The sequence below is a fragment of the Leguminivora glycinivorella genome, chromosome Z, assembly GCF_023078275.1.
Source record: "Leguminivora glycinivorella isolate SPB_JAAS2020 chromosome Z, LegGlyc_1.1, whole genome shotgun sequence".
NCBI classification, from domain to species: domain Eukaryota; kingdom Metazoa; phylum Arthropoda; class Insecta; order Lepidoptera; family Tortricidae; genus Leguminivora; species Leguminivora glycinivorella.
The window spans coordinates 16,260,814-16,276,939 of NC_062998.1; the positions used below are offsets into that span (position 1 = coordinate 16,260,814).

The 16,126-nt window shown below is 38.2% G+C and overlaps 2 protein-coding genes across 6 annotated transcripts in view; one reads left to right on the plus strand and one right to left on the minus strand.

The window, feature by feature from the left end:
- LOC125240868 (pseudouridine-5'-phosphate glycosidase) overlaps nt 1-16,126 on the minus strand; it is a 197,260-nt gene that overhangs the window by 171,439 nt on the left and 9,695 nt on the right. For 3 of the 4 annotated variants that reach the window (XM_048149014.1, XM_048149012.1, XM_048149016.1), the window contains exons 2-3: nt 6,659-6,892; nt 5,720-5,942 (exon numbers count right to left, since the gene is read on the minus strand). In XM_048149014.1, the coding sequence (XP_048004971.1) occupies nt 5,720-5,942; nt 6,659-6,874 (439 nt within the window). In that variant the 5' untranslated portion in view covers nt 6,875-6,892. Of the gene's footprint in view, nt 1-5,719; nt 5,943-6,658; nt 6,893-9,535; nt 9,674-16,126 lie in introns of those variants that run through there. The other variant, XM_048149013.1, reaches the window with a different exon arrangement.
- LOC125240866 (EF-hand domain-containing protein 1-like) overlaps nt 8,458-16,126 on the plus strand; it is a 75,282-nt gene continuing 67,613 nt past the window's right edge. Inside the window, exons 1-3 of one of the 2 annotated variants that reach the window (XM_048149009.1) lie at nt 8,458-8,680; nt 9,588-9,776; nt 14,188-14,404. In XM_048149009.1, the coding sequence (XP_048004966.1) occupies nt 9,589-9,776; nt 14,188-14,404 (405 nt within the window). In that variant the 5' untranslated portion in view covers nt 8,458-8,680; nt 9,588. Of the gene's footprint in view, nt 8,681-9,536; nt 9,777-14,187; nt 14,405-16,126 lie in introns of those variants that run through there. The other variant, XM_048149011.1, reaches the window with a different exon arrangement.

Below are 16,126 nucleotides of genomic sequence, written 5' to 3' on the forward strand. Positions count from 1 at the left end.
TACAAACTATAAGCGAGTGAAACTATAAACTACAAACTAGTGGGCGAGCGGCGAGAAGCGAGTATAGTTTTACTAGTTTAGACGCTGAGCTATAAGCGAGTGTATGCGTGCGACGGGCGAGCAAGCACTGGCGAGTACCGCTGAGCTAGTTTTATAGTCTATAGCTTTTATCGCGGCGGTCAACTAGTAAACAGTGGTCCCACCGCCAACTATCAGCGAGCTCGGCTATCAACTAGTAAAATTATGTACTAGAAACAGTTGACAATCAGCGGGCGGCTAGTAAACATTGTATGGAATTATCGCTTACTCGCCGGGCGATGGGAGAGTGTCTTCGCCGGCGGTGTGAACAAGCCAGCTATGAACTATAAATATATATCTCTCTCTTTTATTTACACGAAAGCGATTATCTTTTGTTCGTTTCTTGAGCTAGAAAATAGCCGATAGTTCATAGCTTACTCGCTCGCGGTGGGACCAGTGCCTTAGTCGCTGGCGCGTCCACTGCGCCGCTAATTGAATGAGCTACGTGAACGTCAGATCAATTCACGCGTGCACAATTTCGTCGATATTCAGTTACAATTTACAGAGGATGTTCGGGAATTTCAATTTATGCTTACGTGCTTAATTTGCGAAAATGTCTGGAAATGATAATATAGATGAAATACTCAGTTGCATGTTTAAACATGTATGTATGTATAATTGTATATGTATTCCTAAATGGAACTTCTTTGAGTAATTATGTTAACTAGAGAGGGCACCTCAACTTGATTTTGTGTAACAACACTTAGAGCTGATCAGCACAAACGCGCTTAGTCTGTGCCGAACGGCTGTGGTAGATTGACGTATCGCAATGAAAAATATTTCGTCTAAATAATGCCGTCATGTGTAGTGAGGTACTGTACAAACTCAGGAAAATGTAACAAAAGCCAAGGAGTGACTTTTCATACGTAGGTTTACTGCATTTTTGTTTAAACACGCTTACTTTTTAAAAAATGTATCAATATAAACTCATGCCGAAGCGCCATGTTGCGGCGGCCATGTTTCGTTGAAACCAAAGAGTAAAAAATGCAACAAAAGCAGACGTGACAATATCGCAAGTTAGTTCAAGTTTCCTATCATACATTAAATTATATACATTTATCGACGCAAAAAAGGTTATTTAATTATTATTGTCAGAATTGCAGTTTTCCGACATGTCGGTCTATAACAGATTCTCAATACGCGTGTCGAATTTCATGTGAGTATGTAAATGTAAGTGCAGTACCTAACATGCCTGAATGAATTTGGGTAGGTAGACGGTCAAGCAAATTATGAGAGTATAAAAACGCGCAAAATTCAAATTTTATATGGGACGATAAACCCGCGCCCATACATACATGGATGTAGATAAAGTTATGTGTGCGACTATACATAATTAGGCATTAAAACACTCATGTTATCTTATTAACACAACAAAAACAACACTTATGTTTTAATGCCTACCATTATGCAAATGTCACATAAATAACTAATATCCAGTTGCGGCTACGTGTACACATGTACGCTCAGTCCGTATGCAGCTTTAAGAAATGTGGGCATTTAAAAAAATTGGGACTCACAGAGTTGTTAAAAAAAAGTTAAATCGCTGTCAGTTTTGCAACGATAATTAAGCATGGAATTTCAATAAAAACATCGTGAATTATACTAAGCTATAATCTAAATTTAGAACGTGAAAAAAGTTTTAAATACAGATTTCAAGCTTGATTATCATTACAAAACTAACAGCGATTTATGTTTTTTGTTAACAACTCACGCTAATTGAGTCATAAATTTAAAAAATGCCCATGTAAACCCATGTCACTTCTATACTACGACTTCTAATCTATGCACTCTATGCAGGGCTCATCATCGCGACCGAAAGGTCGTAAGCGCCGAGTAAAATCGTAGCGCTTGCGACGTTACGGAAGCAGGCCATTGGTTCACACCCCGCCCCCTCACCCCGCCTTCAGCTTACAGGCACGTTCGTTGTGACACGTTCGTTGTTTGCTATAGCTCCTCTATACGAAGTAATAATTACTCAATGTGGAACTTAAATACTGGCAGAGAGGCTTAAAATTTTAAAATTATTATAAAATGATACACACTATTTCATATGATAAAACACCAATTATTGGTGTTTATCATATGTATTATACAATACTTGCCTTAACATATAGTAATATTAAAAAGAATAAGCAGTCAGCATCACTTGAACTCTGATTATATGTGTTGTAATTATCAGATATTTTTAGGTTATATTGACATATTGACACATTATAAGCATGGAGAATAGAGGTAAGGAGGACAATCTGTCGAAGCAAAAATGACCAGCTGAGGCCTATTAATTGCAGTTACAAATCTCTCCGGTAGGAGCGCATGTCTCGCTCAATACTCAGAGACGTGACATGACATTAGACGTTCTTTACTCTACACTGATTTCGTCGGACTGAGCAAGTCAAGACGTAGTCCCGTGGGAGTGCGCTGGCTTCGTATGTTGATGTTCTCAGGTTCGATCCTGACAGCGGTTTTTTTGATTTTTGATTTTTTTGTATTTTAATTTTCTCAATACTAAACAAAATATTTTTGAATATTAAAAAAATAAAATGATTGAAAAAAAAATATCTGTAGAAAAAAATAAAAAAGCTCTCATCAGGATTTGAACCCGGGACCTCTTGCTCCGTAGGCGGGGTCACTACCGAAAAGGCTAAGAGATTGTTTAATAGGCTACTTGACTTTTTTTCAAAGTATGTCTTATATTATTAATTACGGTTTAGGCCCAGTTCTACAGATTTGTATTACAGATTTCTATCTCTACAGACTCCCAATTCTACATAATTTAAATTTTACAGAATCTTGATTCTATATATTCACAATTCTACAGATTCCCAATTTTACATAATTGAAATTTTACAGAATCTTGATTCTACACATTCACAATTCTACATAATTGACATTCTACAAAATTTCAATTCAACATATTCGTAATTATACAGACTCCCATTTCCACAAACTCCCAATTCCACAGATTCCCAGTTCAACAGATTTCCAGTCCTACAGATTCCCAATTCTATATACAGATTATACTATTAGTAAGGCCATATTTGAAAATATGTATACTATTTTCAATTTTACTCTAGTACATATTTATACAATATTATTAAATGCGCCTGTGTGGTGACGGGTTAAGAATTTCACCACCCCCTTTCTTCCCGTGGGTGACGTCGTACAAGGCGACTATGGGATACGGGTTAAATTGTGGCGTAAGCGAGAGGCTGGCAACCTGTCACTGCAATGTCACAGTTTCGTTTTCTTTCAACCCCTTATTTGCCAAGAGTGGCACTGAAGCTTTAGTAGTTTCATGTGCTCTGCCTACCCCTTTATGGGATACAGGCGTGATTGTATGATATGTTATTTGAGTATGTTGTATCAAATGAGATAAAAACTATTTCTTAGGTAGGTCTTGTTGAGTGATTAAATAATAAGCTTAAATTTTATTCGCACTCGTTTTATTTGTTGTAAACTAAAATTGTACATAGGCCGAACCTCCTATTAGAATTTCAATATGAAGCTCTTTACTGTAACGGTAAAATTGGTCATTTTGAAGGATGCTAATCTGTAGAGTTTAAAAATTTAACCAAAGTTTTTCATCTGACTACAAAGAAAGCGGCTCTGTTTTATAATAAATAATAAATAAACTAAAGAATCTGTGCAGTTAGGAACTTGTATAATTGGGAAACTGTAGAGATAAGAAACTGTGGAATACAGAATATGTAGAATTGGGAACCTGTGTAATTGGTTATCTGTTAAATTGGGAATCCGTATTATACAGAATCTGTGGAATTGGGAATCTGTATAATTGGTTATCTCTTAAATTGGGAACCTGTGTAATTGGTTATCTGTTGAATTGGGAATCTGTTTAATTGATTATCTGTTAAATTGGGACTCTGTAGATTAGATAATCTGTAGGATTGGGAATATGTAGTCATGGGCCTAAACCTTAATTACTGTCTATTTAAACAAAAAAAATAGTACCATATTTTATTACGACTTAAAAACCCGCAAAAAAAATATTTAAAGTTTACTTTTACTTCATCAGGCAAAAACAACATCAGCCATATTAATCTATAAATATCTATGACATGACGTCAGTATATTTAGAAAAAATATTTCACATTGTCACACCCGTCAACGACTATGAATTTTAATACAATAGAGGTTGCTTCTATGGAGATCAGATTACTACCTCTAATTTCCATAGCTGGGCATTAACTCGTTAATCCGTTAATCGTTAATTAACGAAGTTAACATTTCGATTAACGGATTAACTTTTAAGTTAACTTGAAAAAATGTTAACGGACTCGTTAACTTCCGTTAAATTTCTCCGAGTCCGTTAATCGTTAATCTGGTAGGGCACAGGCGCCATCTGCGCTGCGAAAAACACGTTCTGAACGCTACTATAAAAGCCCGAAGTACGGCAAATCCTATGATTTGCCGGTAAATCCTAGGTTTTACCGATGTCGATTGCTAAAAGTCCGAAATATTACCTAAAAAAGTATTCTTCACGTGGATTGGCTTTTACTAACTTTGATTCGGTGAATCCTAAGCTTTACCATGGCGACTGTTGTAGTGATAGGGCAGCAAATTCGAGCCCTATTTACGACCACATTCGCTTCCCTAGCCTCTACCGCCCAAAGTGCCACAACAGTCCCGTCACCGCCAGCATCTCTCCTGCCACAGCTCTTGGCAGTAGCTCAGGCGATCACTGCCTTCCACGTGCAACCTAGAGTTCAATAGGCTAGTTGTAATTCGGCCTTTTACAGAAATATAATACGTTATAGTGGATACTGATGCAACTAAATATTTAAAGAAAAGTTATTTTTTTTTCACGTGTTAACGGATTAACGATTAACTTTAACTTACGTTAAATTTGTCGAAATGTATCGCTTTAACGATTAACGAAGTTAACTTTTTTAGTAACGGATTAGCGATTAACGAAGTTAACTATTTGATTAACGGTGCCCAGCTATGCTAATTTCCATAGTTGATCTGAATTATGTGACGTCACTCCATCGGCCAACACTGTTTTCAGAGTCCATAATTTAAAAAAAATATATACACATCTTTAATTAAAAATACGCAGTCATCACGCACTTTTAATGCCCGCAAGCAATAAATATTGATTTCTTAAGTCAAATACTACAGAAAACAATAACTTGATGTGCTAAATTCGATACGAGTCTAGTAGCCTATATGTGCACTTCTGATACATAAAGAGGTTGCTTCTTTATCTCTATTCTTCATGATTATAAGTTTGACGCTCGCAAATCATTCGCAAATATAATGCAAGTGTGAGTTTTTTTTTGTAGAGCGGTTAGTTAAAGAAAGGTTTGTCCAGTTATCTATGGTCAATAAAGCCTGCTCTTTTTATGATCTTTTGTATTCCAAGAAATCGGCTCATAACAATAGGCTTACCAATGCCACCGGTCACAAACATAGGTATATCAGCCAGATCGGCCGCCACGAGGGTGCCAGCGACGCTGGTGGTGCTGTCCAGGCTGGCAGCCGCCACTGGCAGCAGATCTCATTGTGAGGCCTTCACTTGGCCTTCACTACGATCTTCGCGCGAGCCAGGTTCTCTAGCTGCTACTGAGCAAACCTACAGCTGACCTTATAGAATGAACTCATGATGATAAATAAGCCTTACCGATGCCACCGGTCACAAACACAGGTATGTCAGCCAGGTCGGCGGCCACGAGGGTTCCGGCGACGGTGGTGGCGCCGTCCAGCCCGGCTGCAGCTATGGGTGCCAGGTCGCGTCGAGAGGCTTTCACTACGCCCTTAGCGCGTGCCAGGTACTCCAGCTGCTCACTAGACAGGCCGACGGTCAGCTGACCTTTTAGAATTGCCACGGTGGCTGGTACAGCCCCCTGGAATTTATCAAATATTTTGTAATATATTTTTGTGAAGCTTAGTTGTGATAAGCTTACAGTAAGGTCTGTTCGGAAAGTGAAGAGTCATGGAATGTATTGTACATTTCACGACTCCGAACAAACTCTACAGGTGTGACATTAAACCCATACATAACGACTTCTTCAAGGCGACATGTCCAGATTTGTTGTTAAAGGGTCCCCAAACATCGTTTTATCGTATCTCTACAATCGGCTTTGCAGCACTATGATAATAACATCGAACATTTATGCATTAAATTAATGCTGCTAATATTTTCGCATTCGATAACAGTGACATCGGCTATTCAGATATTTTGCCAAAAATTTTAATAACATTATTTAATATATTACATTATTACTAAGGTATTGAAGTTAAGCTCGGATTAAGTAGAAATATATTATAATTAAATTAATTTTAACACCACTGTAATAATTCCTGAAACTGTTATTTTCCTCTATATTTTTTTATAATACTGACTCATTGATTATATGTCAAATTTACTTAACTATGAAAATATAATTTTAAATGCACAGATTTGCACAGATTACATTAAATAATATTTTCAATCAACATTGATAAAATCAGTAGGCTTTGTAGTAACAACATGTCGACAGCAGACATATTTATTATATTTACTTATTTAAGAGCTGAGAACATGATGTAATGGAAATACTCGTAGTTATTTTATCATTACCTTTTCTCTTATAATATTTTCTACAGCCACCGCAGTCTCCAGGTTTTGAGGGTAGGGCATGCCGTGGGTGATGATGGTAGACTCCAGGGCCACGAGGGGGCTGCCGGCTGCCCTGGCTTGCAGCACCTCGTCAGAGTACACCAGGGCCTTCGATGAGAGCCAGCGCAGGCCGTGGACAGCGCGCGCGACACGAGGTACGCTGCTCCGAAGATACATTGCGACGAGATTTGAGTCCTGCAATTTAAATAGGTCATGTCAGTCAACCATTCTAAGTTAGACAAGGCTCATACCGTTTGTTGCGGAGGAGTGCCGAAACGTGCCTGTGACCTCGTCCTAGAGCCTTGAGGCGGCAATCGAGGGGTTTTAGTGGGTAAACCATGGGTCTCATTGGGAGTCCCACATAACCATCCCATACGTAACACATTTCCCCTCGTTAAGAAAAAAAAAGGCTCATACTGCTTGGCTTGGCACAAAACATTATTTCTTATTTCAGTGCTTGGGCACTATGTACATTTGGTACATATACATTTTTGTTGCCTACGAAGATCCAGCAAATTTTAAATAACTAATAAAATTATATGCAACTCGACATAGCACTCAACGTTGTTTGAATTTTTACCCGATAACGGAAACTCAATATGATTTTGATCGGTGTGTATGTAGGTATCTATGTATGTACGTATGTGCATTTTATAACTTATGAAGTAATTAAGGTACAGCGGGGCAAATCTCGACTGGGGGGCAAACGTACATATATGTCTTTGGTTACAATGAGGAGGCACACTGACATTTTATCCCGCCAGGCGGCGCCTGTGCAAGTGTCTAGGCAGTCGCTGTCATTCATATGTGAGAGAGAGAAAAAACATATCATCTTCTTCTCGCTCTCACGTATGGACTAATAGGGTGGCGCCATCTGTCATAACCTGTGTGCCTCCTCATTGCCCCCCAGTCGAGATTTGCCCCGCTGTACCTTACTTATTATACTTTTCTTTTTAACATGGCATTTAAAATTATACCTTACTAATGCGCAATTGCGATTATAGTATTAGAAATTGCAAAAAGGTGACCGAGATTTGCACCGTCAAAGGAAAATGCACCAATTCCTCGAACCAGCGATGTAATTATATTCTCTTTGACCCGAACGGTGGATTCAGGCGCTTTTGTACTACAATCAAACTACAAAGTGTATTCCTACCTTAATAAAAGCTTTCAGTACGATATTGGGATCCTTTAAAAAACTGAACATGGAAATGGGCTTAATTGGAAAGGATTCAAATATTAATTTTATATGATAATTGATAAAAGCTTTGCAATTGGAGCGCGATTTCTAACCGCTACCACAGTCTGATTAACTTATAAACATAAATAACATTATTTTTATTCAGAGTGTATTTTTTTATTTATGTAATCATTTTGTGTAATAGAGACATACATATGTTAGTAATTAATTACAAAGGTACATAGCTAAAATGACAATAATTCACAGGCGGTAGGTAGGTACCTAGTCTATATTAACTCGTACACCTAAAAATTTAACCTAAATAGCACAGTGTAAGTAAGTAATGGACAATCAGGCTTGACCGCTATTATTCTCGGGACGACATTGTGACTGCTCCGAACCCGGCAGACCAGGGGACATTTTGCAGCGGGTTGTGATTCTTTACTACAATATGGTCCTTGCTACAATCCACCAGACAGAGGGATAAATCCCAAACACATATTATAATTAATAGCATTACTCGTTATCCAAGGGTGTAATGAAAGAGACGCCTTCACAAGTTTTCGCCTAATCCCTACTTGAGGTTCACTGCGTGGGTTCAAGCTCAAAACCCCGTCGCGTAGACCTCGCTACGCCAGTGACGGCGACGGGGCGCGCTTGACGCCTAAAGCGGGCTTTTGATGCCGTTACCTAGCGACGCTGTTTATTGTCATTCATTCTCAAGACTTGTTTTATACTACGCTTTCTGTAAATATTTATAAGTTTTTACTTGTGCTCAAACTATAATAGGATTTTTAAATAAAGTAAGTGTTTATAACATTATAATTACTTTGTCACCGCATATTAGTAACTATAAATGAATGTTATATTTGTTATTTTAAAATGATTTTTAATATTGCACCAAAATCCATGTAAGGACAAAAAGTAGCGTGACATTTTATTCCATACGACTAATAACTAATAACAAGTCGCATTAAATATGTACGAGTTGAATCAGAGTATCTATATAGCTTGTGCAGAAATAGACGGATACGCCATAGCTCAAGGTCTGGTGAATAAATGAGGAGGCGGTAGGCTGGTCAGCAGCGAAGCCAGAACCTTCACTACAGATGTCAAGTTCCCATCTTTGAATATTAGGACCACCGGACTTCCCGCTCAGGCGCCTCTTAAATATGCACTGCCGGCCTGCGTTAAAATTACTCAAGGGAGATAATTAAAATTAAGTACGTCTGTAATTTCGTGTTAACGTTGTTTGGAAGATACTTAATTTGGCACTTATATTTAAAGAGGCTGATACTATGACGACTATGAATTAGGTACTTGTATTAAAGACATGACATGACTTAGTTTGTGTACTGGAAGCGTTGGTAACTGTTATTTCGTTTCATACATTTCATCTGTTTGTTTAGTATGAACCTTGTTTACGTTATAGAAGTTTACCTACAACAGTCAGCATTCAGCGTCAAATATATTTTTAGCAGTTATCTCACATAGCCCCGTAGCCGAAGAGCATTTCTGCGACGCGAAACGCCACCGAACCGCCGCAAAACGTAGTCTTGGCTCAGTCGCGCCAATACGCAAGAGCAATAGAGAAAGATAGCTACGAAAGAAATATTATCGTGAGCGTTTCGTGAGCGTTTGTACATTCGGCTACGCACACTATATTCACAGTCGATAACAGCGAAATAATTTCATAATCAACAAATGCAGAATGGCATGGGGACTGCCGAAGCTGCCGGGGCTGACGTTCTCGGACCCCACGAAGATCCAGCACCACATTTGCAGCTCGTTGCGCTACTACCAGGGGCACCGGTTCCCGGACACCTCACTGAGAGCGCCTGGAGGTGAGGCCACTGATGTCGACAGCAATGCGTTTGCTCTGGCCGACGACTCTGTCAAGTAAGTTGCCAGTTATGATTTTATCAAAAGTGTAATAAAAAGATAGGTTAGGCATCAGAGCGCCCAAGGAGCCCAAAAATACCTGAACACGCGTCTATTGTCAAGGCGTTAGGCACTGGTCCCATTGCGAGCTAGTAAGCTATGAGCTATCGGCTACAAAAACGAACAAAAGATAAGCACTCCCGTGTAAATAAAAGAGACACGGCGATTTTGATAGCTCACTGCTGGACGAGTAACTATAAACATCGCCGTGTCTCTTTTATTTACACGGGATTGATTATCTTTTGTTCGTTTTTATAGCCGATAGCTCATAGCTTACTAGCTCGCGGTGGGACCAGTGCCTTAGAGTGCGTGTTCGGATATTTTGAGCACTACGGACGCTCGCAAATATCTGGCGGTCTAGCACAACTTGCGCTCTCCCCCGCGAGTCCATACTTGAAGTCGCGTTTGATGTATGGACTTGCCCGCGAGAACGCAAGTTGTGCTAAGCCGACTGATGGGTGCAAGATTCGATTATAATTTCTTTACCTACTTATTAGTTTTCGCACCGGGCATCAGTAAATATTTGGCACCCATAAAGAACACGAAAAACAAACAGCTAAATACGTTAAATGAGTGAAGATTAAGTATATTCATTTTATTTACGTACGAGCCATACAAATTGTGTTAAATTGTCCCCTTACTTGATTGTTACATTTGCAAATCTTAATGGAGTCATGAAACTTTATGCCCAAACTACGAAGTCAAACAAAGCTTTTGACCAAGAACAAGAATTAACCTCTGGGCCGGAATTGGATCGTGTCATTCGTGCGCTTCGCTGGCTGGCCGAGGCTGAATGTTTGTGTCGCAAGTTGAAATTGAAATACAATTTCAAATCAAATTTAACTGCTGGGAGCAATTTCGCCGAGTCGTGCCCTGCTATCAAAACAAACATTGACACAAGTGCTCCGTACGCCGCGTTCTTTTATCAGATCTTTTTTTTCATATGTTACTGATGGTATGAACAAGTAAAATTCAAGCTTGATATTAGTAGGTGTGTGTAAATAAGATATTCAAAGCAAGGACAATGGAAAATGGAACTAATAATAATGAATGTAAGTATACGAGATATGTGCCGGCCAACGGCAGCGCATGCATGAATATCAAATAAAATTATTTTACACTCGCAAATATTATGAATAACCATCAATATCAGTCTGTGAAATGCTTTTAAATGGAAAATATTAGAGAGATAGATTTATTTATCTAGATTTTTATTAATCTACAATAGTGTCTCACCGCCGAGCAAAGGTCCCCCTCTTTCTCCAAATTTAGTCGTATTCTTTGCACTTCTTTCGCCTATTTTAGGTAGGACATACAGACCTAGTACCTACTTGGTAGGTATTTAAAATAATGGTTCGGATATGAGCAATCAATCAAAATCTATGTAAGGAGCATCAATTTGCTATCGAATAAGTAGTTAAGAGGGACGTAAATGCATATTTAAAACATGTTTCCCTATCTTTGTAATACCGGACCCTCATCAGATATCGCTAAGTAATTATTATCCGGCTACCGGGAGATAAGCAAATTCATAATCTGTATGGGCGGCTAATATTGTGAAATATATGTATATGGGGTCTCAAACTTAGGGACCTCATAAAAATAAATTGTTTTATTATGGACGAGGGTTTAGTGGGTATTTTGTTTGTATATTGGTAATCATTTACTGAAAACCCAGTATTTAGCTTCGAATTTCGAGCTTTCTATTCGTGGAATCTATCCTATTTATTCGGATATTACTCGGTTTACTATAAAATAAACAGAACTATACATTTGGCTTCAATAACAAAGACAAAATGTAAAAATTGTCGGGTATTAGTAGCTGCTAAATGTAATGTACTTTTCAAAAGTATACTGTTCATTAGTAAGTGACTTGTCCCTTACGGCTGGGTCATTCTTGACAATTCGATTCTTGATGTCATTCCCTTGGCGTATTTTTTTTAAACAAATTTCTTTTATAGTTGTAATAAAATATGAAATTATATTTAATAATAATCATATTTATCGAATAGGCATCACTTTCCATTTATTTAGTTCAAAAAGCTTAGGAAAATTATCATTACCCTGTTTAAAATCCAAGGGAATGAGAACCAGTGGAATAAGAAAAAAGTATGTTTTTTTGTCGATTTGGCAGAAACTGTAATTAATATGAAGATGGCTAAATAATCAATATATGCAGTCATCCATATTATATGTACTATCATTATCACTAAAGACTGTAAGCTTGTTGCAAGTAATACATTTTATATAAAAAATACTGGGTAATGACAATCATTATTAATCACAGTGAACCACAGCCAGGGAAATTAAAAAAATTAAATAAAAAAAAAAAAAAATCATTGCTATTAGTACCTATTATAAATTGTTATTTTAACTCCTGTGAGCAGCTATTCAAATGTTAACGCGGGTTAGAAGTCATTACCCCTGATAGCTAGCAATTCTTTTTTCATACACTCAAAGAAATAGGTACGGGCTGAAAAACAGCGCTGTGCAGTCACTAGACTCGCGGCACAAGCTGAGTCTCGAGCCTATTGTCGCACCTAGTATTTAACTGTTGGTAGTTACTTAGTTATTTTAGTCCTCAAAGTTGTGATCATAGCTAATATAGAATATAGACATGATTGTACTGTATCATAGCGTAGCTTACTCTTAGTTGCATGATAGAAATAAATACTTAAGTAATTGTACCTTAAAATTATTTGCGACAATAAATGACTTTTTCCCCTCACTAGCTCGGAAACACGTATTTTGTCCTTTAATACCAGCGGGTAAAAACGCATTTTATCCACTAGTGGGTAAAGTAATTTGACCTTGAATAAAGTCAATTTAACTGCTTTTGGCGTTAAAATACAACTTTGCCCCTTGTATAACAAATAACTATTTATTTTATTTTTTTATTTAAATTATATCTTTACCTTCATAGCTCAGAACTCTTACGACTTGTCATGTCCCCTCCCCGTGGTGTCGGGAGCGTTACGGACGCTTATTAGGCACGGTGGGCTCAAAGCCTTGAAAAGTGCTTAAGTAGGGGTATGTTGTTTAGTGAGGCACCAAGGTAATGATAGCTAAGCTCCGGACAAACCTTTCATTACAGATGCTCACGAAAATACAGTAAACACAGGAACCATTTTTTTTATTGAAATCATAAACTAATGCTGTAACGATTTAACTTAAAACTATATTTGATTTCAATCCCTGACTTATTCTTTTTGTAGTAGTTTACTCAAAAAAAGACGAATGGACGCACCAGGGTAATGATGTTTCAGGTGTTTGATACTTTTTAGGGTTCCGTAGTCAACTAGGAACCCTTATAGTTTCGCCATGTCTGTCTGTCCGTCCGTCCGTCCGTCCGCGGATAATCTCAGTAACCGTTAGCACTAGAAAGCTGAAATTTGGTACCAATATGTAAATCAATCACGCCAACAAAGTGCAAAAATAAAAAATGGAAAAAATGTTTTATTAGGGTACCCCCCCCTACATGTAAAGTGGGGGCTGATATTTTTTTCAATCCAACCCCAACGTGTGATATATTGTTGGATAGGTATTTAAAAATGAATAAGGGTTTACTAAGATCGTTTTTTGATAATATTAATATTTTAGGAAATAATCGCTCTTAAAGGAAAAAAAAGTGCGTCCCCCCCCCCTCTAACTTTTGAACCATATGTTTAAAAAATATGAAAAAAATCACAAAAGTAGAACTTTATAAATACTTTCTAGGAAAATTGTTTTGAACTTGATAGGTTTAGTAGTTTTTTAGAAAAATACGGAAAACTACGGAACCCTACACTGAGCGTGGCCCGACACGCTCTTGTTTTAAGTTAATTCTATTACTTAACCTTAAATAAAAATGCATTCGTGCCCCAGTTAGATTATGTGGTACTATAATGATAATAGTTTGATGGTTTATTTCAATGTTACGGGTACTTTTTTCCCTAGGACGGGGAAAATTGACACTTTCAAGAAACACCCTGCTACGGCCCATCGTCACAGCCATTGTCGATGTTGTGAGCGCGTGAAGCAACTACAAGACGCTCCTTCTATTGAGAAGACTTTGGGATGTACCTACTTGTACTATGATGTGGAATTTTATTTCTTTGGCCGGAGGTGCGGTGATAAAAGCGCGACGGTGGCACCAGGTCAAAAAGTTCTACAGAACACTCCCCGTTGTACAGACGGTAGAACAAGCACAGAGAGCCATTATCTCTCCGAAGGGTAATCTAATTTATCAGGATTCAAATTCCACTGAAAATAGAAGCGTCGCGGCAATTAGAATATGGACTAGACGATTGAAAATTACCGTCGAGATGTACTTGTACTCGTGAGATTCTAGTGTGTAATGTGTGTGATGATCTGTTATATATCCCCTCAGCTACGACCCGTCGCTGACGTACGGGCGCGTGAAGCAGCCGGCGCTGCCGGCCGTGGTCCCGCACTGGGTGCACTACGACAAGCGCTGCCTGAACTTCACCGCCTTCTTCAAGCAACCTGTCTTCGAGAACCCCAACGAGGCCTTCCGAGTGCGAGTCGTCAACATCATATACTTTATCGAAGATGATAGCATTACGGTCATGGAGCCGCGCGTCAAGGTAACTTTAACATTATTTATTTATTCGGATGACACCTAGCTTTTCATATAAACGAAATAAATATTGCCTTTAAATATGAGAATATTCGCTGAACATAAAATTTTCAAATAAACCTTAAAAAACAAACATTGAAGGGTACTAAATTGGAGATAAGTAGGTACTGGAGTATTAACCATGAAGTTTATTTTTTTGCTCGCGTTATAGAATTACCCCGCTAACATTTTTAACGAAGGCTAATTAACTGTACCTTTTGCCTCATACCTTCTAAGCTAATAATTATACCTGAGCTGAGGTTTAAACTCGCGTAATTTCCCGCCTTCCGGTCGACATGTTATATACGAAGCACTAGGTCTTCCTTTTCAAGCACTAATAATAGTGCGCGGATAGCATTTACGATAGCCTTACGGCTCTAATTAGCTTACGAGTAGTGTCAGTTTAATTAATATTGGGTTTCATTCTCCGTATCTAACATACCTATATGTAGAATTAAATACTTCGGTCTTGGAAATCGTTCGATCGTTTTTCTACTATAAATTGTAAGTCGTGATACTCAAGATAAGTTGATCATGGAAGAAACGGGCCTAAAAGGTAATAAATATACTTAGAATATACCTAGGTAGATATAATCCTAGTTTTCTACAGTAGACATGAATGAGATCAAATGAATGTATAAAATGGAAATATCAATTAGTTGAAATTACGCGCTAGTCGAAATTGTCCCGTGTACCTTTTGTTTTTCATCAGAGTGATCAAAAATTCGAGCAATCACATAAAAAATCGGTTAAAATAAATACCACGGGAATAGTGTTCTTTGATTGGTGCATTCGTAGAATTCGCGTGAAAACAATGTTGGTTGCAATGCTCGGATATCGGGGAAATTGAATTAGTTCGCTCGTCGAATCAAACAATGTCAATTACCTGGCAGCCGATTGATTCGGACGCATGCAAACTGTACATGCGAACAAACGTGAATGACCAATTTTTGTTACACCTTTTATTCGGTGACCTCATAATATAAGGAGGACTTATAACTACTCTACATCATACGAGTACCTACCAGGACACCCTTAGCTTATAAGGGATTTTGCTACAGGTACTCTTTGTAGAAATATGATCGATTTGATATTTTCTTAGTAGAATTTTATTTTCCTAACACATAACATATTGGTTGCAATAAATTGGAAACTTCGAGTCAGGAAATTTTCACGTAACGGTACAACTTAGATTTATTTTACTATGGGTTAGAAGCATTAAAGTTTTGGCAGATAAATGATAGACCAGGTATGTAGGTATTCACCTGATCGATACTGAGATACTTCTATGTAGTGGAACTCGGCGTAAAAGTAAGATCTCACACATTTTCCAAATGACTCTTCTAAACTAATCTTTGAGGATGGCGCGATTTCCTAAAACGAGATTTCCTCTAATCCTGGCCCATTCATATACATAATAATATAATGAGCCGGGTAATTGGGCCCGGGCCGGCGGCCGAGCGGCCGGCCGGCTCGCCGGACGAGTGCCGCTCCATTTCCGCCGCGGGTTGATCTGCCCGACGCCAAGTGATTGACGGCGTAAATAAATAATCAAACGTAAGCCGCGCCAGCGTTTATTAAATTTTCACCAGCCCGCTCCTGATTTGTTGAAATTTTGCGGTGTAACAGACCCTAACTGGAATATACTGCATGTAGCGAGCTAGCGAGGTAAATAATTGAAGATAATTTA